The sequence below is a fragment of the Rhincodon typus genome, chromosome 16 (genome assembly GCF_021869965.1).
Source record: "Rhincodon typus isolate 14 chromosome 16, sRhiTyp1.1, whole genome shotgun sequence".
NCBI classification, from domain to species: Eukaryota; Metazoa; Chordata; class Chondrichthyes; order Orectolobiformes; family Rhincodontidae; genus Rhincodon; species Rhincodon typus.
In genome coordinates, this window is record NC_063347.1 from 58,118,280 (window position 1) to 58,144,897 (window position 26,618).

A 26,618-nucleotide genomic window follows, 5' to 3' on the forward strand; every position below is an offset into this window, starting at 1 on the left:
CTGAAGAAGGGTCTAGGCCCGAAACGTCAGCTTTCCTGCTCCTCTGATGCTGCTTGGCCTGCTGCGTTCATTCAGCTCTACACCTTGTTAACTCGCATTTATACAGTGCCTTTCTCAACTCATTCTGTCCCAAAGTACTTTTTAGCCAACTTGTGAAGGGGAAAAACTGTTGTAATATAGGAAATGTGGCAGCCAATTTATGCATAGCAAGGTCCCACAAACAGCAAAGTGACTATGACCATGGATAATCTGTTTTTTTCTGATGTCGACTGAAGGATAAATATTAACCAGGACACTAGTAATAACTCTCCCTGGAAGAACTTCCTACTTTTCTTCCTAGGATCTGTTACAGACACCTGAAGAAAGGGCTTCTTTAATGTCTTATCTGAAAGACAGGCCCTCAACATTTCAGTACCCTCTCAGTTCTGTACTCAACTCGCACCTTGATTATTGTGCTCATGTTCTTAATTGGGACATAAACCCAGAAACATGGGACTGACATATGGAGTACTTCCAACTGAGCCACACGCCTATGTACAAAGCAGGGAGCAGTGTCAGTAAATTTAACACACTCTGGAATAAGGCCTGTATAGCATAGGATGCTTGCAATTCTGAACATGCCGAAATGGTTTGCAATGATCTTTGCTGATCTGCACATTTGTCAACTTCTGAGTTTTCTCTCTTCTGAGAGTCGCATGCTGTAATTCCTTTACTAGTTACACCCACATCTATCCTTCTCACACATTTTATCTTCATGTCCAGGACACCTAACTTCCCTGGTGGCTGGAGGCTCATTGATAATTTGCACATTCAGGAGGGCTGGAGTCGCGAGTAGGCAGGACAGTGAAGAAGGTATTTGGTACACTTGCCTTTATTGGTCATTGCAATGTGTTGGGAGGTCATGCTGTGGCTGTACAGGACATTGGTTAGGCCACTTTTCGAATATTGCATGCGATTCTGGTCTCACTGCTATAGGAAGGATGTTGTGAAACTTGAAAGGGTTCAGAAAAGATTCACAAGAACGTTGCCGGGGTTGGGAGAGTGTGAGCTATAGGAAGAGGCTGTGTTGGCTTGGGCTATTTTCCCTGGAGGGACAGAGACTGAGGGGTGACCTTATAGAGGTTTTTAAAATCATGACGGGCATGGATAGGGTAAATAGACAAGGTCTTTTCCCTGGGATGGGGGAGTCCAAAACTAGAGGACGTAGGTTTCAGGAGAGAGGGGAAAGATTTAAAACGTACCTAAGGGACAACTTTTCCACATAGAGTGTGGTGCGTGTATCAAATGAGCTGCAGAGGAGATGGTAGAGGCTGGTACAATTTTAACCTTTAAAAGTCATCTGGATGGGTATATGAATAGGTAGGGTTTAGAAGGTAATGGACCAAATGCTGGCAAATGGGACTAGATTAATTTAGGATATCTGGTTGGCATGGACGAGTAGCCTGTTTTCATGCTATACATCTCTATGACTAGATCAGGCTCCCTCATTGGCTCGATGAACCTCCCAGTCGGCAAGTCACCACCAGCTCTTGTGTTCCATTGCCAGTTGGTTCTGAGCTAACTGCTGCCGAATAGGGAGGTAAAGAGAGAACTGTAGCTGAGCTTAGTGTCTGCATGGCCAAGGGTGGGAACGTGAGCCTACAGCCACATTCCAAATTGTTGCTTGGCAACTCCTGCTGTCAAATCCATGCCCAAGGATGGAGATTGATTGCAGGATTGGGCTGATGTTTTCAAATACTTTCCTGACCCTGGCTTCTCCAGTCTTTACTTGCGAAAGGGCACGGGAGGGCAGATGCACCCTGTAGAGGCATCCTTCATTAACCAGGAAAATTCCAAAGTGGGGGGTAGCAGGAAGGGGATATTATCAAGGAAATAAAGTTGGAAAGACAAAGGGTGTACAAGGGAAAGGGTCATTGGTGTCATGCTCAGCACAACATGGTGGGCCAGAGGGCCAGTTCCCATTCTCTCCTGTTCTGTGTCCTATGTTCTACATGTGAATGTGTGAGTGAAGTACGAAACATTCAGGTCCAGCATCTTGAGACAGAAGCCGGAGGATGGGGGGATCAAGGAGGGCAACAGGATCCTGTCACGTTTGGAACCTGCCTTCACCTTCCAGAGCTGAACCTCAGTATGAAGTCACACATCAGGCTTTCCAAGGATCTGGGAGTCAATATTGAGGTCTCTATTTGCTGTTTTGCCAACTTGTTGATCTTGTTGGGGGTGGCTTGACACAATGGAGTGCCTTGCTGGGAGCTCTGCACAGAGAGAGGTTAAGAGCTAACCAGGTGACTGGGAGACTGGAGTCACCAGATTGAGTACGAATGACTAGTTGACAGTGCTGTGCCGTTCGCACATCATAGCATAGCTTTACACTCTTTGAAGAGATGCCCAAACATGCCTGGCGATCTGGTGAAACCGTGACGTTAATATGTTGCTTAATGCAGCCGGGAGCAACGCCCGCTCTCCCTCGTTGTCAGATCAAACGCATGCAGCAATTTACAAGCAGATACCTACCGGTGTGCCACACTGCCCTTTTTAATATCAGAGATAATCAGTGGATCCCCAGGTTTCCGGCTCACAGCTGCTGAATGGAAAAATACATTGCATGAATCAATCAAGCCAAAAAACCTTCTTACATACACTGAATAACTGCACACTCTGCGTAGAAATCCCCCAGCCAGGGTGACCAGTTAATCCCAGTTTCCAGAAATGCTGGGGAACAGGGGACTCCCGGCCCAGACCTTTGAGAAACAGCACGGAATCTTTCACATCCACCAGTCCAGCCCACGGGAGCTCCTTTCGGAAAGATCTCCCATAAAATTCGTACCACAGACAGCGCAGGATACCCTCAGACGCCATCGGGCAGCAGGCCGTGGTAACTGGCATGAAAACTCGACCAGTCAATTTCAACGCAGCAAGAGGGGGTCAGTGTGTGAAAGCGCTTCAGGAAAACACAACACCTCATGGGGTTGGCGGGTAACCATTTTGTGACAAGTCTAACAAGAGGAAGTAAGAGGGGAAAGAGTAAAGGCGGCTGAAGTTTCTGAAGCTGTGCTGTGTGATCCATTAGCTGTAAAGCCCCTGCTGGGAATGTCTTATTCATACAGAGGTGAGTGACTGTCAACAAAACACAATCACTCATCTGTCACAATTTAGTACAGCACCTCATTACCTCGATACTGCATTGATCAGTTCACTGAAACGCCGAACAATACAGGACCCAACGAATTGCTAGGATCTCCAATGGCACGGCAGAAACACCTACAAGCTTCTACTAATGATGGGGAGGGGTTAAACTCAGTTCTCCCCCCTGCCCACCCACATTATTTACATATCCCATACAGAGAAAAGCTACACGCTGGAACTTTCTTTCTTGGGTCTAAGTTTGGATTTTTGATAGATTGGAGAGGCTGGGTGTGTCGCCTTGGAGAAAAGAAGGCCGAGTGGAGATTTAACCGAGAGGTACAAAATCACGACAGGTCTGGATGGGGCAGATAGGGAGATACTGTTCCCAACTGGGGAGAGATCGAGATCCGAGGGGGCAAATTTTAGCAACTGGCAGAACAGGCAATATCAACATGACGAGAAATGCTTCTCTCCAGCAAGTGATGAGGATCTGGAATGTACGGCCTGAGAGTGCTAGAAGCAAGTTCAATCAACATACTCAGTAGGGAAATTATCGTCTGAAAAGGAAGAATGTGCAGGGCTCTGGGGCAAAGGTCAATTTGGATCCAAAGCAGTCAGTGAGGCAGAAACCAAAACAACTTTCTTTGTGGACAGAGTTTACTAACTGCTCAGTCTTATAGCTCCTTCCATACACAAATTCCACCTGTACCTCCTTTATAGATTTTCTTGATCAACTTGCTCAGGTATGTTATTTATCTGGAGCAGGTAGGACTTGAACCTGGGCCTTCTGTCTCAGAGGTAAGGACACTATCACAGTGTCACAAACTCCACCCCCACCCACCCTCCCACCCTGTCCTTCCAGTCAACTAATTACCCAATTAATCCTAATCATCTCTATAACAAACTGCTTTATTAACAGAGAAGGCTGAGGTGTGGCACGAGGTGCATTTCTCCTTCAGAGAGACAGCACAGACACAACGGGCAGAACTGCCTCATTCTGCAATGCAATCATTCTATGACAAGTTGCAGTAGAGGGAAGGTGGAGAATCGGAAGTGGATGGCTACAGCGCTGCAGTAATTGGAGAGGTGAGATAAGCAAGGTTTTGGGCAGTGGCTGTGAAAATATACAGACTTGGCGATGGATGAAGTGTGCGCTTTGAGCTTAAAACTGAGCAGGATATCTTAAGTTTGTTATGACCTGAGTCAGTCTGATTAAATATTTGACAAAGGCAATGGAACCAATGGCCAGGAATTTCTTTGAAACTATTTCTGCTCCCTCAGTGTAAGTTGGCAGGCAAATCCCTGATTTTTCTTCTGCAATTCCATGAATATTGAATGACATTACAACAGTGAAGCAGGATGAAGAAATCCCTAGTCTACGAGAAGAATTGTGGTTATGGTCTTTCTGATGGTTAGCTGAAGTTTGGCTAGTTAGCGCCCTAAACAAAGTATATGAGTTGAAATTTGTCATTAGCCTCCTGGGCCCAGCTCTTTGTCAGGGTGTGACAGAATTGGAGGTCAAGAGGGAAACATTTGGGTAGCTGTGGCTCCCCAGTAATTTCGATATTGAGATCCAAATACTGGAAGCAGATTTGGAAACGTAGGCGTTCAGCGATGCAAAACCACCTGATCTCCAGGCTGCCATGATGCTTGCCCTTTTGTCAGAGGGGCAGGAGTCGGGTGAATCAGGTGAGGATTCAGGATGTGCTCAGTAAAGAGAGAAAGGCTGATTCCAGAACACTTCACAGCCCTTTCTGAAGCTGCTGTAATGCGGACAAATGCAGCAGGCAATTTGTGCATAGCAAGCTCCCACAAAACAACACCAGAACGAACAACCAGATGATCTGCTTTTGGGTTGAGAGATGAATGGCAGGCAGGTCATGTGCATTCACCTGATAATGGAGTCAGGGCCTGGATTTAACAACTTTTAAAAAAAAGACAGCAACTTGACAGTGCAGCATTCCCTGAGGCAACTGAAAGAACCTTCCTGACATGATAAAGACACAGATTGGTTCATGAATCTACAAGAGTGGGGTCTTCTCAGCTCTCATGTGCCTGCACAATAAGAGTGAGGACTGTCTGGATCAGAATACTCACAGCTGATGGTAATGCCGAGCTCAACTCCTCTCTTCTTGGGGAGTTTCACGTGAAAAGTCCCACTGCTGGGAATAACCGATTCTGAGGAAGAGAAACAAGAACGGCAGAAGCTGTCAGGAATGGTGACAATGAAAACCTACACAATGTGGAGCGTGCTTCACTCGGCTTAAGCAGTTTTCCATTGCCCTGGAACCGAAGGCCCAAAACGCTCTGTGAGTGCGGAACACAAAATCGAAATGCTGCAGATGCTGGAAATGAAAATCCAAAATAAAACAAAAAAAAAATAGACAAAATACTGGAAATACTCCAGCAGGTCTGGCAGCATCTACAGAGAGAAAAAGAGGGTCCACATTTCAGACATTTGACCTGAAACTTTGTTTCTCCCCAGACTGGTGCTGCCTGACCTGTTGAGCATTTTCTGTGAATATTTAAAACTGTTGTGCTGCACTTGGCGTGCCCATTTCTTTAATGTAGTGTCTTTACATCAACTGGCAAACTCCTTCTCTGAGGCTGTGTAGCAGAAGACTGTCATCCGGTGCTGAAAATTTTCCTTCACTGGGATCCATGATAGCACTGTCTGGGTTTCTACTGTGTAATTCCTTGAGCATCCAGCAGATGGGACCAGCAATGCTGAGGGAAATCCAAGCATCTTACAGTTGAGAGAGCCTACTTGGCCTGTATCAGCTCCTTAAAAGAGCCGTCCAGTTCATCCCACTTGCATCTCCCCCCAACACCCCGCCACCGCACTCCCCCAGCCCCCAATGTTTCCCCAAAGCCCTGCAAATTTATTCTTTTCAAGTGTTTTGTGGTTCCCTTCAAATTATACCGTTCAATCTCCTTCTACCACCCGCCCAGCAATGCATTTGGAACTCACAGTGGGAACATATTTCTTCTCCTCACTGCCCCCTTTAGGTTCATTTGCTAATTTTATTCCAGTCTCTTCCCCCTCAGATTACTGTCCCTCCCCTCGGTGCAAACACTTCTGCAGTCCTTGCCCCCATGTGCCCTTCACGTGACTCCAGACCCACAGCAACACAGGTGTCCCTTCCCTCTGGTGAATTAGCAATGGGCAATAATTGCTGGCCTAGCCTGTGATGCCCCAATCCCCTGGACGAATAATAAACTCTCTTCTGTTGGGGCCTAGCCCTTACTGTTGAGGGTCGCACACAAAGGATGGTCTCTTTGCTAAATTGTCAGACAGGCCGAGCAGCTTCCCATCCACCAGATGGCAGTACCCTTCAACAGTAGGGTTGGAACCCACCAGGATCGTCTTGGAGTTTTCAGGTACTGCTGTGACCAAACCAAGCCAGAAATTAAAACAAAGCACTGGGTCACTAAACTAGGCGAGGTTTTGTTTAACATGTTCTTTGAACCGTTCTGTCGATTGGATGGAACAGTAGCAGAGATGGAAAAGGAAGGCTGTTTGATTGGATGGAGTTATTGGAAGAAACAGGCCTGTCAGGAGATCTCCAGGGAGATGTCCAACCACAGCTGGCTACTGCCGACAGCAGCAAATGAATGAAGGCACAAACAGTTGCTATGGTGATGAAGGATCTGGCGGATGTGACCCACTTCAACCAACTGCACTGGGCCTCCAAGCTCAGCTGCTGGAAGACTGGTTCCATACTTATCCCTAGACCTGCCTAATCAGTAGACAAGAGACATAGGAGGGAGAGTAATCTGTTGCCTGACAGTGAGGGGGCTCACCTGAAACAAACAGGGCAGCATGGTGGCTCAGCGGTTAGCACTGCTGCCTCTCAGCGCCAGGGACCTGGGTTCAGTTCCACCCTCGGGCGACTGTGTGTGTGGAGTTTGCATGTTCTCCCAGTGTCTGCGTGGGTTTCCTCCGGGTGCTTTGGTTTCTTTCCAAAGATGCGCAGGTTAGGTGGATTGGCCATGGTGTACTGGGATATGCAGGCTAGGTGGATTAGCCATAGGAAATGCAGGATTACAGGGACAGGGGAGGGGGGGGCATGTCTGGGTGGGGTGGTCTTCGGACTGTCGGTGTGGACTTGATGGGCCAAATGGCCTGCTTCCACGCTGTAGGGATTCTATGATTCTATGAACAGTGCCACTCAGCAATGCCTACACTTGACCTCTCCGTATAGACTGTGGGTACATCAATATGTGTCTACTTAGTCTATCCGGCACATTTACATACACAAGAGCCAAACCTCCATTCTTAACTTGCAGAAGTGTGCAAGCTTGTAGCCTTTGTAGACATAATGGATTGTGCCAAGGTCTGAGCCTGAACAAGCAACAAGTCTAGTCACCAGAAACACTGCAATCTCAGGGGCAGGAAATCTGTCTTCAACCTAAAATTTGCCATCCAGTGCTGATCATAAGCAATCCTACTGTTCTTATCCAAGATTTATCTCAATGAACCAAGGAGAGAAGGACAGCTCTTTTCAAAACCCTTTCTGAGCCTCAAACAGAGCATAAAATATAAGCTGAGAGGGCCCTGGGTCGTTTGGGCTTAGCGGGGATGACTTGCAGGGCTCATGGCCTGGCACAATCCAAGGTATGGACAGCTTGCACCTAAAGGTATCAAACCTTGCATCCAGAGTAGATACAATTTCAATGCACTGCTTCCATATTGCCAGTCATAGTCTGTGACCATCTTTAGTAGCTGCTCTATAGTTCGTGCCAGCTGCCCATGGCCAGCCACATGAACAACCTGCCTGATGGGAATTCCACTTAAAGATCTATCTACTGTACTCTGCTTTGCCTCACACAGTCCTCCCAGCTGCCACATACCTGCCACATCAAACTCTATCTCCAGGGTGACTTTGTTGGAGAGAGCCGCGTCTCGTAACAGTTGATTGGCCTCCTCTAGGGTCCCATCTTCAGTTGGCACGCCATTGATGGAGAGCACTCGATCGCCCACCTGCACAAGTCCACATCTGAACCCGGAAAAGTGCCAGTTGAAAATTGTTTGGGGAAAGAAAAGAGAAAGGAAACACGTTACCTGTGGCCAAGGAAACTGAATCTGCAGCCCTCCACTCAGCACCTGAGCATATTCTTGTCTTTTCCATAAATTTAGAAACGTATCTCTGCAGTAAATGAATAAACCTTTGATAGGTCAGTGAACAAAGAACTTGCATTTGAATAGCGTCTTTCTTGATTTCAGGAATGACCTGTATTTCTTTACAGCCAAACAAGCACTTTTCAAGCCATGTTCTATTTGGAATGTAGGAAACATAGGAGAATGAATAGTAAGATCCCACAGACAGTGATGAAATAAATGACCAGGTAATCTATTTTATTTATTTTGTTGTTGAAAGACAAACCATGGCCACAGAAATCTCCAACTGTCCTACGTGTGCTGCCGTAAGAGCTTTCATGTCCATCTCCTATTGCTCAAACTGACTGGCTAACCCACCTGAGGGTACATTTATGTTTCACTCAAGTTGCTGCAACTAGGTAAAGGCCACTCCCGACTAAGGGCAACAGGGTTCCTTCTCTAAGGAAACTGCGTGATTCATGATCCCTTTTACTGCTGCCAGCTCTTTAGTTACAAGTCAGTTTTAACGGAAATCAGGTCCTGAAACTGAAATGGTGTCATTTGGACTCATGCTTTCTGAATTCATAGTTCAGTACTCTAGCTTACTAAAGGAGGAAGAAAGACTTGCATTTATATAGCTTCTTTCATAATCGCAGACTGTGCCAAAGGGATTTATAATCTACTAAGTGCTTGTTTCTCATGTATAGTCACTGCTGTATTGCAGGAAACATGCTAGCCAATCTGCAATGTGGTAATCACCAGATGCGCTCTCAAGAGGTGTTATTAAAGGATAAAAAGTACTCAAGAACTTTGTTGCACTTCTTTAAAGTCATGCTGTGCAAAATTCCCTCAAATTTTTCTTTGTAGTGGCAACCTGTTTTTGTAGCATGGTGTGGTCCCTTTAAGATTGCTGAACAGCCAAGCACACACACACACACACACTCTTAAAGGGATCATTGCTTGTATGAAGCTTCTCTCTGCACTGTGCCGTCCATGCCAGATTGCTGCAAGGCTAGGCACCATTGCAATTCGCAGGAATATTACTGCCATGGATTCTTTTAAACTCAGGGACACCAGGATTAGGAGCAGAAGTAGGCATTTGCCCCATGAACCTGCTCCATCATTCATTAATTTAATGTCCCAGTCTCTACTGTTTTCTGGGGGAGAGAATGTCACAGATCAACAGGGCTGAGGGAAAAAAGAGAGCTCTCCTCAAACTTAAGTGGGAGTCTCCTAATTGTGTCCCCTTGTTGTAGCCTCTCCCAAAAGGGGAAACATCCTCTCAATCCTGTAAAGTGACCTCAGGACCATAGCAGGTTCATTCTCTTCTAAACTCAACTGGGTATAAGCCCCAACCTGCTCAACATATGCTCACTTCCTTCAACTCACCAATCAGTAGAGTGAATCTTCTTTCAACCGCTTCAAATGCAGTTGTATCCATTCTTAAGTAAGAGACAAAAACTACACACCATGTTCCTGATGTGTTCTCACCGAGGCCACCTACAGCTGTGGCACCACTTCCCAACATTTATATTTGATTCCCTTGCAATAAACATTAACATTCCCTTCGCCTTTCACATCACTTGTCCCGCCTGCATGCTAACCTTTTGTGACTCATGGACCAGGACACACAGATGTTTCTGTACCACAGACTTCTGCAATCTCTCCCTCCATCTAATTCCTGCTCTTCTAAACTACTCACTAAAAAGTGGACAAATTCACATTTTCCCCCATTATAATCCTACATTTTCCCCAATGCTTAATCCATCGTGATTCCTTTACAGACTTTCTAGGTCCACTAAGCAATTTACTTTCCCACCTCTCTTGGTGTCATCTGCAAATTTAGGAACTATACATTCAATCCCTTCATCCACATCATTGACATAGATTGTAAACGGTCCAGGTGCCAACACTGACCCCTGTGGCACTCCATTGGTTACATCTCGCCAACATAACCAATTATCTCTACTCCTTCCTTTCTGTTAGCTGCTGCTACCATAAAATCTTCCTTTGTACAGCAGCCTTTGTTGTGGCATCTTATTGAATATCTTTTGGAAGGCCAAGTAAACAACATTCCAAGATTCCCCTTTATCCACCTTGCTCAATACTTACTTAAAGAAAACAGTTAGTTAATTAGTTAAATATGACTTCCCTTTTACAAATGCATGCTGATTCTGCCTGATATAGTTTTCCAAATGTCCGCTACTATCTTCTTAATAATAGATTCTTGTACCTTCTATCTTTCCCTCCAATCTTGATAAGAGGTTTCCCATTTCCCAATCCAATGGGACCTTCTCCAAACCTGGGGAATTTGAAGTTTACAACTAATCCAACTACTATCTCTGTCGACCTTGGGATGCAGGCCATCAGCTCCAAGGAACTTGTCAGCTTTTAGAACCCATAATTTGCCCAGGATCTCTGACAGTTTTAGGTTCTTCCCTCCCTTTTGCTTCTTACTTTTCCAAAACTTTCGGAATGATTTTTGTCCCTTCCACAGAGAAGACAGACTCAAAATACCTGCACAATGCTGTCATCCTTTCCTGGTTTGCCATAGTTAACTCTATAGTCTCACTCTCTATATGGTCAATGCTCACTTTAGGTAAATACTTGCGGAAAATCTCTCTCTCTGGTTTTGTGTTTTCAACCATCATTTTCTAATTTCTCCCTCCCTATTATTGTTTTTATTTATGCGTTGCTGGATTCTGAAATTTGCCCAATCTTCTGACATTTTGCACTTTTTCATCTTTCAACTTGACACAACCCTTAACTTTCAGAATTAGTCAGGGGTTGAGCTTATATCTCACAGAGTCTTTCTTTCTTGCATCCTCCTGAGATGCAGTCCTTGTTTGAAAGGCTCATCTGAGAGATAGCATCTTCACCCTTGCAGCATTCCCTCAGGGCCGCGCTGGGAGTAATCAGCTGGGTACTGTGCACCAATCCCAGGAGAACGTCCAATTAAATAACGTGACCAACCAGCACTCCCATGCTGAAACAACATGCAGTCAGATTTCTAAATGCAGATTACAAAAGTTGATCCTCCTACTGCGGTGTGGCATCAACTCTGTAATCTCTTGTTTTGGATTTCAATCGGCCATTATTTGGAATGAATGATTGGAAATAATTCAAGTGTGTCATGTAGCTGCAAATACTGCTGATACTACACGGTCTTTTCGATGCCAGGTAGTAATTTTACTCAACCAGCAAAGGAATCATAATGGAAACTATATATATAGATGACTAATCATAATAATTAACACATCTAACTAATTACTGAGCAAATTGGTGTACCCTATTTACTCACCAGCATTTCACTTTCACAGAATTTCCCTGTCACTGAGTTGGCAACCAAGGTGTGAATAGCACCAGTGAAACACATGAATATTCTGTCACATCAGCACCTTATCACACTGGTTTGTTACTGTGTGCCCCAATCCCTCTACGGCCTTCCCATCTCTGAATCCTCCTCCAGCCCTACCACCCTCAGAGATCTCTGCGCTCTTTCAGTTCCAGCCTTTAGCGCATCCCTGGTTCAACTGCCCCACTATTCATGGCCGTGCCTTCCTTTTCCTGCAATTCCCTTCTGAAATGTCCCTGCCTCTTCAGCTTGCTTCCTTTAAGGTGCCCCTTAAAACCTACCTTTACCACCCAGTTTCTGGGCACCTGTTCTCATAGCTCCTTGCTTGGATGGGTGTCCAATTCTAACATGGAAGGTTTAGCCATGTTAAAAGGTGCTTAAAGAAATACAAGTTGCTGTCCTGGAGCTTCATGTTCTCGTCAGCGTTTGCCACACAACAACGTCAGGGGGGTGAGTCCTAACCTTTCAGCGGGACTGTCTGGATCTATAAACCGTATGAGTGGTGGAGACGAGAGGGGTTCGGTGGCAAAGATTCCTCCCTGAAGTTGCAATCCAAATCCATTCAGCGGATCCCCCTTCAGAAAGATTTCCGTTGTCTCTGTGTGGACGATTTGCCCTCCTGGGCCTATTGTGCTTGAGGTCAGTGACACTAGAGGGTAGAGAGAATAGCACTGAACGTTAGTCAGTCTTGTAGTTTTGGTACAACAATCACAACAGTTCTTCAGCAATGTCCAGGAGCCCCACTGATGCCTTGTGTCGAGGACTGAGCAAGGAGAGCCCAAGACCCTTTCTCAACCAGCCCACCACTAAGCCCCTCACCTACTTAATTCCCAACTATTTTTTTTGTTAAGATTTGTCTTTCTCCCTTCTTTGTTCTATCATTATCCCCGAGCTAGCAGCCTGGGAACTGAGGCCCAGTCACACATCCACTGAATGCCATTGTTAATGCATAGATGAGGTCCCAGTGATCCCTGGAGTATACAATTAGTATCAGGCCACATTTGGAATTTGGGGGCAGTTTTGGGCCCCATACCTAAGGAAGGATATGTCAGATTTGATGAGGGTCCAGAGGAGGTTTACATGAACGATCCTGGGGATGAAGGGCTTGACATATGAGGAACGGTTGAGGACTCTGGGTCTGTACTAGATGGAGCTTAGTGTGGAGTTTCTTTAGCCAGAGGGTGGTTAATCTGTGAAACACGTTTTGGAGAAGGGTCCCGACCCGAAACGTCAACTTTCCTGCTCTTCTGATGCTCCTTAACCACTAAAACTCACTCCCTCCCTCTCATCCAGCAAAAACTTGAAAGGAGTTCTTGATATGGTTGCTCTTTAAGGGAAAAAAAACAACGCTGATTAACTTTAATTCATTTTCTCCATTGATTTAATTTTGTACTAATGATATTAATGGCTGGGAATAGTCAGTGAACATGGCAGTCAAATTAAAACACACACTTAAACTGACAGGGTCTCTGATGCCTTCCATGCATAATGAGTACCAACAGAAGTTATTTTAACTCTCCTTCATGGAGATCCAACTGCTGGAAGTGCACCTTTCCAATCAAATGTGTACGACAGAAAAGCTGGTAAAATTAATTATAATTCACTACAAACAGAGAATAAATGTGAATGTTTGCTACATTGCATGCTTTGAACAAATGGAGTCTTCTTGTTTATATTTGAGGGAGGGTGGATGCTGCTAAAAATCCAAGGGCATTTTTACAGAACGTTCAGCCAGAAACCTGATCAGCATTCTTGCTACAATGAATCGCACCCATTTAAGGGCTCAACTAGCCATTCATTTCACAGAGGTACACAGGGATATGACTGACACTTGTTCTGTCGGTGTGTTTGCCTGCATGTTAATAGTCACTGCGCTTTCAAAAAACACTTCACCGTGTCAAGCCCTTTGAATCACAGCACTTTGATGAGCCGACAGGTAGATGTTAAGCATTTCAACATTATGTTACATAGGCACAAAAAGACCTCGGACTATCCAGTGAACTTACAAACATCCTGGTGTATGCTGAGCACTTTTGCATTTACCCAAGCTGGATATTCCGGTTCTATTTATCTAGACAAGGTGAGACTGCTGATCACGCAATACAGTCTCCTCAGAATCTTAAAATCTGCAATCATGTCACCTGTCAACCTCCTCTTTGCCAGTGAGAACATAGCCAATTTACTTAATCACTCCTTTTAATTGCAGCTCATCAGTTAAGACATTACACAGACTCAATGGGCGTCAATTATACACAGAATTTGGTTTGGTGAGCTGATCTTCTGAATAGTATAGTAGTCTTCTGCTGAATCTAACACCTGAACTTCAATCTATAATCGCTCCTTTGCCTTGCTTTCGTTTTTAATCCCATTACTTCGAGCCACTTCCTTTGTCCAGCTCCTCAATAACTAGACATAGCATTTCATTCCATTTTCCAAAATTGATTCAAAGTGTTGAATTTGGTGATGATGCAGTGAGTTAAAACTAATCCATCATTACAACAAAAACTAAGATTAGTGAGCCATCATTTGGCTTTTCCAAGGTGACAGAGTAATGAGATAAAATATACTGGCTTCATTTTTCTTCAATGCCATTGTGGCTAAACTGACACTGTTCTAGTAACTGATTGTCAGCCCTCCTAATCTGAACGTAGTAGGTTCAGATTTCAGTGCTGCATTGAAGTGGGTGCTGCAGTGTTGGAGGTTCCTCATCCTTTTGGAGCGAGATTGACAAACTGGGGACAATTCCTCCTGCCTGCTTACATGGAGGCAATAGATCCCATGGTACTATTTGAACAGGAACAGGGGAATATGCAGAATGTGTCAACAACATTGCCAAATTGTCTACCACTGCAATAACAAACAAACTGGTCTTATACCAGTTCTGTCTGTGGGTGTTTGCCGAGTGCAAATTGGTTTCAAGAGTTGCCTCAAGGCAGAAGTAGTACAATCACAAACAGTATTTCATTTGTTGTGTAGCTTTTGGATTCTTTGAAGATATTCTAAGGTGCCATTTAAATGTAAGTTGGTTGTTTCTCCCTGGGTATGTGGAAATTATTAGAACAGGTCCATGACTGAAAGGTGAAACTCAAGACAATTTTTGCCATTTAAGAAAGAAAGACTTAATTACTTTAGTTCCCGTGCAACACCAGGACATCCCAAAGGTAATGAGTTTGGATTTGTGTCACTGGTATAAAAAAAATAACTATGACTAATCTGTGCACACCAGAGCCTCAAACACTGCAAGGTGGTAATGTCATAGCAAAAAGTATAAATACATGTATGAATAGATTCAAGAACAGCTTCTTCCCTGCTGTTATCAGACTTTTGGACGGACCTCTTACATGTTATTTCTGATCTCTCTCTCTGCACCTTCTCTGTGGCTGTAACACTGTGTTCTAGTCTCTGTTCTTCTACTCTGACGCACTTTGTGTGGTACGATCTGCCTGTTTCGCACGCAAAACAACACTTTTCACTTTATCTCGGTACATGTGACAACAATCAATCAGTTTTAGTAGTTTTGGTTGAGGGATAAATATTGACCAGGGGACCAAGGAGAGCTTCCTTGCTGTTCTCTAAAATGGTGCATGGGATCCATCACTTCCATCAGAGAGGGGAAAAGGAGCTTTGGTTTAACATCTCCATGCAAAAGATGTCAACAGTGCAGCACTCACTCAACCATGCACTGCACTGTCAGTCAGGATTGATGATGTGGAGGTCTTGGACTGAGGCAGACAAGGTCAGAAACCACACGACGCCAGGTTATAGTCCAAACTATAGTCCAAGTTAGACTAACACCTGAAGAAGGAATGAGGCTCCAAAAGCTTGTGCTTTCAAATAAACCTGTTGGACTATAACCTGGTGTCGTGAGATTTCTGACCTAGTCAGGATTGAGTGGAGGTACTACTCACACATGACCAGCTTTGTATATTTCCAATCCTCTTCGTGTTGATTTCAATCCGATAAAATCACTGGCTGACAAGATATATTTCTTTTATCTGGCATCAGCTGGATTAAAATTGAGTTTGTAAGATTTTTCATCTCAAAGTAATTGCTTAGCTTCATAGAACACAATGTCATAACTAAAGACTGTGGTCATGTAAGGATAGCCTGTGGGATAACAACAATCATTTCATGAATGGTAATAGGATTCCCAGGATTAAATCTTCCATTATTAAAATGCTGATGTTAACAGGCAGATTTTACAGCTCCGAAACCTTACCAATTAACTAGGGTAGCATCACTGTGGCTAATATCGAAACTGTCAGTTACCAAACATACAGACTGTCCAACTGAAAATCCCTCAATAAGTAGCACTTTACTCGAATGGGAAAAGGAACTGTTCTGTCAAACTTCACCACCTTTTGCACAAGAGGCACGTGACTATTCACTTTCACCTTCCCCTTCTTTCCATTTCCAAACTCCAAGGCAGGAGGAAGAACTCTTGAGTCCAACTCGTTTCAGGCTCATCTGGCACAGTGGTAGTGTCCCTACCTCTGAGTTAGGAGGGTGGGTTCAAGTCCATCCTGGTCCAAAGTTATGTAATAACATCTCTGAACAGGTTGGTCAAAAAATATTGCTATCCCTACTTTTGGACCAAAAGTTCAAGTCTCACCTGCCCCAGTGGTGTGTTATAACATTGCTGGACAGGTTGTTAAAAATACCGATATCCCTCCCTTTAATGAACAAACACCCATTGTGAATGGTGTAAAGTGCTGGCGTTGGCTCTTCCTTTACACGCATGGGGAGGCATGCTCAGTGGTTAGCACTGCTGCCTTGCAGTGCTAGGGACCCAGGTTCAATCCCTGCCTCGGGCGACTGTCTGTGTGGGTTTTCTCCAGGTGCTCTGGTTTCCTCCCACAGTCCAAAGATGTGCAGGCTAGGTGGATTAGCCATGGGAAATGCAGGTTGGAGTGGGTCTGAGTGAGATGCTGTTTGGAGGGGTGTGTGGATTTGATGGGCTGAATGGACTGCTTCCACACTGTAAGGATTCTATGAATCACTGACATCTTAGCAATTAAGAAGAACCTGTCCTTCTGTGGAGCCTATCACAACATCAGGACATGCCAAAGGATTTCACAGTCAATGCTGTCTTTTGAAATGTATTCTCAGTTATAATGCAGCCAATTTGCGCACAGCAACGCTCCAATGAAATAAAAGGTCCAGACTGCCCATTTTCGACATTGGTTGAGATTGGATCAGAATTCTGGGATAGTTCCTTTGCATCTCTTCTCCACGGTAGCAGGATCGTTCTCATTTATCTGAGAGGGAAGGTCTGGAAATTGTTCGAGTCCAAACTGGGACCGAGTGAAAGGAATCGTTCCCGGTTCTAAAGATTTTCACAAGGACTGTGTCAGTGCAGGGAGTGAAGTGGTGTCTATGGGATGTTGGGGGGAAGAGAAGTACATCTGCTCACCTCATTCATCGGGCAGCTTGAGGACATTAAGAGCTTTCTAAAGCTGTCCAACTCCAAACCGGTGGTTACACTAGTGGTAGTGTTGCAAAAAATCCATCAAAGCCTGGACATAAAAGGCCCAAAAGTCATAAAACTTTGGCAACTAAGCTTTCCTTCCTCCACTTTGAGTGTCTATTCTCTCTCCATTTGCCCTGACCACCTTGGACATGAAGATCCTCTAATTTCTTATAATTCCGCACAGACACAGATTCTAGCCAGAACATGGACCACTTCCCTGGTGTCCCACGATTATTCCCATCTCTCTGGACACTAACTTGGTCACTAGGATTCCTGACCCCGTGAAAATTACGCCTCATGGCACACTGGCATTGGGAGTGGAATCAAACCCACCTCCCAACACCCATCTCTGTCAAGAAAATCCAAGCCTTGGTCTTGGTTTAATGACCTGTCCTGAAGACAGCATGTCTGGCAGTACTGCACTCCCTCAGTAGTACACTAAAGCCTCAGCTGACATGTCTCTGATGAGATTCAACCCTACTGCTTCTTGATTTCAAGATCAGACTGTACCGACCGAGCCTCAGAAAAGTGCTCATTTATCGAGTATAAATAGGTTCCATTACAACAACTGGTCAGGAGAATGCCAGTGGAAAGTTCCAGTGAAGGAGCTCTTGGCTATGAACAGTTCTAGTAGAGGAGATCCAGAGATATGATTCGAATCGCACCATGGCATCTGGGAAATTTCACTTCCCTCACTTAATCGAAGAAACCCAGTATAAAAAGCCATGATCAGTAACGGTGACTATGAAATGACTGGATTGTTGCAATAACTCATTGGGTTCACTAATGGCCTTTAAGAAAGGAAATCTGCTGTCCTTACATGTTGCCCAATGAGCGACCTGCAGCAATGTGGTAGATTGACTGGGTAAGTCACTCCATTGTATCAAAACTCAATGGTGTCATGATTGGATCTAAAACCTATGACCAGCATCGAGAATCAACCAAGGCACTGGACACGACAAGGGCACACTCGAACCCTGCAAAATCCTCCTTAAAAGAATGGGGGTCTTGTCCCAAAGTTGGGAGAGCTGTCCCACAGACTAGTCAACAGTCATACTGACAGAATCGTAACTTTTGGTCAATTTCCCAACACTGCCATCATTGTTACTGTGTGTGTTCTGTACCAAAGACAGATCGGAGCCAACAGAGGTGGCAAACAGTCATCATTTGGCAGGGAGAGATTCAGAAAGTCTTCAACATTGATGCTGAGGTCAAACACCTTGGACACTTCCTGCTGATTATCAGCCTCGGCCTCCCTCAGCTGATGAATCAGTACTCCTCCATGTTGAACACCACTTGGAGGAAGCTCTGAGGGTGGCAAACTCATGCCATAGACTCTGGAGAGGGCATTTCAAAGTCCATCACCAACAGTCCATTAATCTTGAAAGTACCTGCCCAGACCTGAAGAACATAGTCATCAAGTTGGGCTTGTGAATACTGTTTTTCAGCTCATTCATAGGATGAGTGCATCACTGGCAAGGCTGGCATTGACCTTAATAAGATGGTGATGAGCTGCCTTCTCAAACTGCTGTAGGCCATCTGGCCCCTTGAACCTGCTCCACCATCCAATAAGATCATGGCTGATCTTTTTGTGGACCCAGCTCCACTTACCCACCCTCTCACCATAACCCTTAATTCCTTCACTGTTCAAAAATCTATCTGTCTTTGCCTTAAAAACATTCAACGAGGTAGCCTCAACTGCTTCACTGGGCAGGGAATTCCACAGATTCACAACCCTTTGCGTGAAGAATTCCTCCTCAACTCAGGCCTAAATCTGTTCCCTCTCATTCTGAGGCAATGCCACCTACTTCACCTACTAGTAGGAAACAACCTCCCTGCTTCTATCTTATCTATTCCCTTCATAATGTTATATGTTTCTATAAGATTCCCCCTTCATTCTTCTAAATTCCAGTGAGTATAGACCCAGTCTACTCAATCTCTCCTCATAAGCTAACACTCTCAACTCCGGAATCAACCTAGTGACCCTCCTCTGCACCCCCTCCAGTGCCAGTACATCCTTTCTCAAGTAAGGAGACCAGAACCGTACACTGTCCGTGTGGGTTAAGAAGGGAGTTTAAGGATTGTGACCCAATAACAGTGAAGGAATGGTGATAATAGTTCCAAGTCAGGATGGTGCGTGTCTTGAGGGGGAGCTTGCAGTTGGTGGTGCTCCTTATGTATTTGATAACCTTATCCCTCCAGATGGTAGAAGTTGCAAGTTTGGAAGGTGCTGTCAAAAGGACCCTTGGTAGATTGCTGCAATACACATTGTAGATGGTCCAGTTTTGGCAATGGGGTGAGTGAAGGCTGAAGGTGGTGTATTCGGTGCCAGTCATGCTGTTTGCTTTGAACAGGATTGTGACAAGTTTCTGGAATGTTGTTGGAGCTGTACTCAGCTGGACAAGTAGACAGCATTCCAGCACACTCCTGACTTGTGCCTTGCAGATAGTGCACAGGCTTTGGGGAGTCACAAGCTGATCTACCGGCCAGAGAATTCCCAGACTCTTAATCTCCTCTTGTAGCCATGGTATGCATTTGCCTTAGCCAATGGAAAATGGAAAGATTCAGATCAAAGTCCTAACTAGGTGCTGTGGGTCACAGGAATGGCAGAATTGTATTTGAGCATGATCTGTAACCTCACAGTCTTGCAATTCCCCCACACTACCATTACCATCAAACTAGGACATCATTGCTGGTTCAATGAAGGATGCCTAGTGCAGTGCTCGATCTAGATGCATACTACCAACTCAGGGAGGCTGCCATACAGGACTATACATGCTGTACAGCGGAAGCAGCATGCTAAAGATAGAACAAAGCAATCCCGTTAACAACAGGTCAGATCAAAGCTCTGCAATCCAGCCCATTAAGAATGGTGTTGGACAGTTAAACTCATAATGGGAACAGAGAGCTGCAGAAACATCCCTATCCTCAATGATGGGGGAGCCTGGCACATCAGTGCAAAAATACAAGGCTGAAGCATGTGTAACCACCTTTAGCCAGATGTGCCAAGTGGATCATTGATCTGAGCCTTCTCTAGAGGTCCTCAGCATTATACATACCAATCTTCAGGCAATTAGATTTACACTATGTGATATCAAGATACAGCTGGAGACACTGGATATTGCAAAGGCTAGGAACCCTGGTATATTTCCAGCTGTGATGCTGAGCCACTCTATCCAATCACTCTACTCTTGATCACCAACAAAGTGAAGGAATGTGTTGAAAATGTTATCAAGCAGTACATATTCATCAAATAATTGGTTCCTCGATGCTCAACATGGGTTAGACTAAGACCACTGACCCCATTACAACCATGGGCTGAACATGGTCAAAAGATCTGAACTCCAGAGGCGAGATCAGAGAGGCAGCTTTGAGATTGAGGCAGCAGTTAGCTGAGTGTGACAGCAAGGGTGCCTGGAAAACTAGAGTCAACAGAAATCAGTATAAATACCCTCTGCTGGTTGGAGTCAGAGAATAGCTGCAATTGCTGGACATCAATCAAATCAGCTCCAGGGCATCTCTGCAGGAGTTCCTTTGCCCAAACATCTTCAGCTTTTTTTATCAATGACCTTTCCTCCATCAGGGTCAAGAGTGGGATATTCATTGATGATTGCACAATGTCCATCACCATTAGTGAATCCTCAAGTATTCAAGCAATTCATGTCCAGGTGCAGCAAGACTTGGATGATTTTCAAGCTTGGCTCATACATGGCAAGGAACAGCCAAGCCACAGAAAGGATATCAGCCACTTCCAACCATAAGTTGGCCTTCTGTTGCTATGTTCATACAGAAAAGGTGGGTCATTGAAGACACTGTCACCAAGATATTTGAGGTTTTCTGGCTCTGCTCCGACTTTGGATTCCATCTTCACGTTCCATCTCCTCACTGCCCTCTAGAGTAAAAACTGCTGATAAAACTAATGTAAATACGTCAAAGTTTTAATATGTATTCTCAAAGTATCTAGGAATTCCTTTAAATATTTTGAACTTGAAAAACAGCAATCAAACATTTTATTCTCCCAAGTTTCCTTTAGTCTTGTCAAATCTAGATTTTCTTCATAAGTCGTACTTGCTTTCTTTTTGGGTGTTTTACCAATTTTTTTTAAGATTATCCAAGCGCTTACATTTCTGTTTTCAAACATTTAGATCCAAATTTTCCCATTAACTTTCTACGTGAACACAGTAGTGAATCTGTTCCCTCCTCAATCTGTTTATTGAAGTTCTGTACCAGTAATTTGTCCTCGATGTCCAGTTATTGAGATTGTCTAAGAGAATGTCCTCACTTGCTGGCCCTGGGTTGCATTTCCCTGGCTCTTAGAGAAGCACAGTATCCAGACAGCAATTAATAAGACGTACTTTTATTTCCAAAAAGCTCTTCCTGTAACTGGTAAGTTTGCTCATTTGTTTGTTGTCACCATAGCTTTAATGAGACTGTTGGCATAATCTTGCTTCCAATAAGCCTCCCTCACTCCACCTCTCAATGTTATCCATGCATCCCATTTCCCTTCTGCCTCTTCTGTTTTTACCTTCAATTTCTCCTTCAAATGCTTGATTTGATTGGATTTATTATTGTCACATGTACCCAAGTACAGTGAAAAGTTTTGTTTTGCATGCAATACAGGGAGATTAAACATACAAGGACACAAAGATCATAGGGTGATTACACAGCGCGAGGAAATACAAAGTTGCGGCTGCAAAGAAGGTGCACAAAAAGCAAGATCAACATTAGATTTGAAATTTGAGAGGTCCGTTCAGAAGTCTGATAAAAGTGGGGAAGAAGCTGTTCTTGAACCTGTTGGTGCATGTGTTTAAGCTTTTGTAACTTCTGCCTGATGGAATTGCAGACAAATAATTTCAAACAAAAGCAACACGCTGCAGATGCTGAGAATCCGAAACAAAAACAGAAGATGCTGGGAGTACTCAGCAGGTCAAGCAGCATCTGTGGAGAAACAGTTTCATAACAAAGAAATTGTCTATGACCCATTATTGCAAGTGTTACTTTACTAGGTATCGTAAGCATAAATTAATGTTATGAGACATTTGACTGTCATAATTTCACAGCATCGATGCTTTACATCAATCGAATTATTTTATTTTAATCACTGATAGAAATCAAGAGGTGTCATCCTTGAAAGTGAAAGGCAATAAAGAGACTCACATGAACTTTTGTACTCTTTCCTTCTCATTCTCCGCCTCATCATAGTTGCTCGTGGGCTCATGGGATGAATATTGCGCGTCAGCGTGTTTGTGTTCTGGGAGCTGAAACCTGATGTGCCGGATGAGGGAGGAGAACAACTGGCTGGCACCAGAGCTATGGAAGGTAAAAGAGTCAGACAGAGAGAGAGAGAGAGAGGAGGGGGGCGGTGGGTCAACTCACAATCATGAAGGAAGTCATTAAAAAAGAGATCAGTCTTTCCAAAGGGTTGAACATGGCTACATGCACTGTGCAATGGTTTGGAACTGAGCAGGGTTGTCAATCCTCCAAGTATAGAATCCAGGCAGCAAACATCACTCACAGTTTGTTCTGCTGTTCTCTTTGCACACCTTTACTTTGTACTTCCAGAAATAATGGAAATGGAAAATAAAACCTGTTTGCCTGAAGAGTTAAGATTCATACCATTGGATAACAAGGAGTCGGTCCATTTCCCACTTGGAGTGGGAAGGCAGACCATGATGATGCACTTGGAAATGATCGAAAGGTTACAGCTCAGAATGGGACTGTCGTGTCCATACTTGCTTTCTATTACAGCAACTCAATCCCCGATCCCGTCCTCTCTGCCTTTTCCCTAGCTGCCCTGATAACTTTTTCTCTCCAGGTAATTATCCAATTCAATCCATGTGCTCTGCCTTTTAACCAACCACTTGCTCCCTGCATTTCGAGGTAGCCAATGGCTAGATGGAGGTGGGTCGGTTAGATTGACAGGTCATTTGATTGAATTCCAGGGATATGCTGCATCAGGATTAGCGACGCCAGAACTGGGATCTGAGGGGGAATCTCAGGACACAGAGCTTTGAACGAGGGATTGGGGATTCCGTGTTCCATGGACTGAGGGATTGGGGATTCCGTGTTCCATGGACTGGGAAAGTGTCAGCAAGTGCTGACATCCAGGCCTCATTTCCCAACAAAAACTCCACCGGCACAGAATTCTGAAGCAAGAAGATTTATCTGGTAAAATCTATGGCAGCAACATTCTCAGAACCCCGAATTTCTCTTTGGATTGAGGAATGTGCATTTTGAGCTCCAACACTTCTCAGTTTTTGCAACTGTGATGATAGAGTGTGTAGGATCACACGTTTACTGAGTTGTTACATTGGGCCCAATGTGCCTGCACTGGGTATGAAACAGAGTTTCATGTAAGAGAAGTGCAGTATGAAATTGAAACTTAGTGCCTTTAAGGCGGGATCATCTTTAAAAAAAAAATTGTGAAATTAAGCCATAACACTGGTAGGCAACTAATTGATTCATAAGCCATCAGGATTGTCCTGAAGTCTCCAGGAATCAAAGATTAACTTCCTAATTTAACATTTTGAGTCCAATATGACTCTTCTTTGAAGACAGGACTCTGTTAACTCTGTTTGTGTCTCCACAGATGCTGCCAAACCTGCTGAGTTTCTCCAGCACTCTGTTTTTTAATTTCAGATCTCCAGCATCTGCAGTATTTTGCTTTTATTTCCTGACATGAGTAAATCTGGGCAAAAATAAAGCAGAGGCCCATTAAAACAATAGTGTACACTTTTTCCCCCAACTTCTTTTAACTCTTTTGTTTACTTGTTACAAAAGTACTGGAGACAACCAAACATATGTTACGATGGCCATGGGAAATTGGGCTCGGCTGTGCGAAGTGACTATTAGCGGGAATGTGAGTGGCGGTTCTGGTGAGGAAACCTCTAGTCAGGACATGGCCCCCATCCCATCCCCAGGAATGGCAGTCAGCAATAAAAATTCACGGCAACTCAATCAAAGTCAATAGATAAACAGAGAAATGCTGCTGATGATGATTTGAGCTCTGAGCCGCTCTCTTTGAGCCAATTGCTTAATACCAGATGAAATGTAATCCAATTAACAAAATCAAAGTATCTCCTGAAAGTAAGATGACAGGATGTTGTAGAGAACCATTGGTTGATGAGGGAGGGAGCGTCCAATTTATGTTCCCAGTGCTACGTTAACACTCCCAGACTCTGGCAACCTGGGTCCTAGGTAACTCAGTCCCTCTTGCCCTTCTATCCCATTGCATACCGTGCTAGGCTGCTTGCGCTGTACAATGGGGCAACTCAACATCACATGCTTGGCCCTATTCCTGACTGGTACATCTCTGTGGCCCACACCACTAACATGTGGGAAGGAGGAGTTTTGGACAGTTGTGGCTGTGAAGGAGGTTCCCGATTTTTGGTTCAAACTTGATATCAGAGATACTGCAGGGGTCCATCCCCTTCTATTCCATCCTTTGACCCTGTCTGGGTTACTTCGCTGGATATCTCTGTGGTTGTCCTCCATGGGTTTTTTTTTCCTTCAGTCTGCTTATTGCCCACATACCTCAGATCTTCTAACCTTCATTTCCCTTTATTATTTAGAATAGATTTCTACCAATGACAGTAAAACTTCCTTCCAGTTTCGATGTAGGTTATACTTTGATTCTTTAATTTGTTACAAATGCAGCTCGCTCTCTGTCTGTCTGATTTAGTCTTCACTTTACTGAACGTCATCATGGATTTATATTTGTTTACATGCTCGACAATTCGAACAATTCTTGTGCACAGACTTGTCTTATTCGGCGATATACTCAGTGAGTATACCATTTTAGCTCCTGAAGTGACACCAACTGCAAGGAATCTGGGCCCTTGGTTCAGCCATTTTTCTTATTATTCCATCTTAAATACTGTGATGCAGGAAATGCCTTTTTAAATGTTATTTCAGATAGGAATTTTCAGCTGAACAATATCAATCTAGATCAGACTGGGTTTCCAGGCCTAAAGTACTCCAATGCCACCCTGTCGTTCCATAGAATCCCCACAGTGTGGAAGCAGACCATTCAGCCCATTGAGTCCACACAAACTCTCCAAAGAGCATCCCACCCAGGCTCTATCCCTGTAACCCTGCATTTCCCATGGCTAATCCACCCAGCTTGCACATCTCTGGACACTATGGGCAATATTACATGGCCAATCCACTGTAACCTTCACATCAGTGCCCACAAATGCTGAAAGGATAGTTGCTCAATCTCTACCCTTTCGCCCTGATGTGGAGTGAGGCAGCTGTCAGGTTCTTTTTCACTGTGGAAGAACAACAAAAAAATTGGATGTAAAAGTACATTGGCTGGACTTTAAATGGACCATCTTGGGCTAAAGGTTCCCTTGCTCCTCCACTTAGAAAGGGATAACACCGAACTCTGCAGGCTTGATCAGGGTCAAAAATTGATCAGATCAGAAATCAACCCTGGTTAGATTAAACATTACCCACTTACCTTTGGATGTCTAATGTGCTGGAGATTCCTGGACAGAGACCTCTTGTTTCAAATCTGTCCAGGAAGCTACAAGTCCAGCAGGAGGAAGAATTGGCAGGAAAACTACGCACCCTTTCAGAGCAGTAGCTGCTGGATTCTCTGATTTAAATGTCCAGCAGCACAGATGTCTGCTTTGACAGATCCTGTGAAGGGGTACGTATGTAAGCTAAGCGTAGGTTTAGGGTGACAGCTGGGTGAACAGATTTGATGGTGTACCAAGTGGGTGAGGTTGCTGTGGATGCCAGATGTGTGAGATCGGTAAGGAAACCAGGTGGGTGAAGTCAGTAAGGATGCCAGGTGAGTGAGGTTGGTAGGGTACCAGGTGTGTGAAGTTGGTAAGGGGACCAGGTGGGTGAGGTCGGTAGTGAGGCCAGGTGGGTGAGGTCAGTATAGTGCCAGGTTGGGTCAGGTTGTCAGGGGTGCCAGTTGTGCAAGGTCAGTATGGTGCCAGGTGGGTGAGGTTGGTATGGTGCCAGGTGGGTAAGGTTGTTAGGGATACCAGATGTGTGAGGTCCGTTTGGTGCCAGGTGGGTGAGATCAGTAGGGGTGCTAGGTGGGTGAGGTTGTTAGGAGTGCCAGCTGAATGAGGTCAGTAGGGAGGCCAGGTGGGTGAGGTCAGGAGGGAAGCCAGGTGGGTGAGGTTGGTAAAGGATGCCAGGTGGATGAGGTCAGTTTCGTGCCAGGTGGGAATGAAGGGTGCAAGGTACAGTGGCGATGTGGTTGGGGTGTGGTCAATGATGAGTTTGAAAATCAATTTTGAGTTTCAATCATCTAAGGTTTGCTGAACAACCATTAAACTTGAATGTGTCAGAGCTATCCAAATTCTTTGTCTTTAATGGAGTCTTTTGTAGGGTTCTGGGTACAGGGGAGTTGCCCATCAGAAAATTCAATGTTTTCACTCAAGCAAGAGTGAATCTATGGAATTTTGTAATTCAGAAGGCTGTAGAGGCCAGGTCACTGAATATATTCAACAATTAGAGAATTCTTGAGATTCTAAAGGCATTAAGAGGTAGGGGGAGAAAGTGTGAATATGGTATTGAGATAGGGGATTAATTGTGGTCAGATT

At 44.5% G+C, this 26,618-nt stretch overlaps 1 protein-coding gene across 1 annotated transcript in view; it reads right to left on the bottom strand.

Annotated features, from left to right (window-relative positions):
* grip2b (glutamate receptor interacting protein 2b) overlaps positions 1 to 26,618 on the bottom strand; it is a 104,462-nt gene that overhangs the window by 38,858 nt on the left and 38,986 nt on the right. Inside the window, exons 11-15 of the mRNA XM_048606247.1 lie at positions 22,210 to 22,362; positions 12,045 to 12,231; positions 7,981 to 8,126; positions 5,224 to 5,304; positions 2,515 to 2,581 (exon numbers count right to left, since the gene is read on the bottom strand). Of these exons, the coding sequence (XP_048462204.1) occupies positions 2,515 to 2,581; positions 5,224 to 5,304; positions 7,981 to 8,126; positions 12,045 to 12,231; positions 22,210 to 22,362 (634 nt within the window). The remainder of the gene's footprint in view (positions 1 to 2,514; positions 2,582 to 5,223; positions 5,305 to 7,980; positions 8,127 to 12,044; positions 12,232 to 22,209; positions 22,363 to 26,618) is intronic.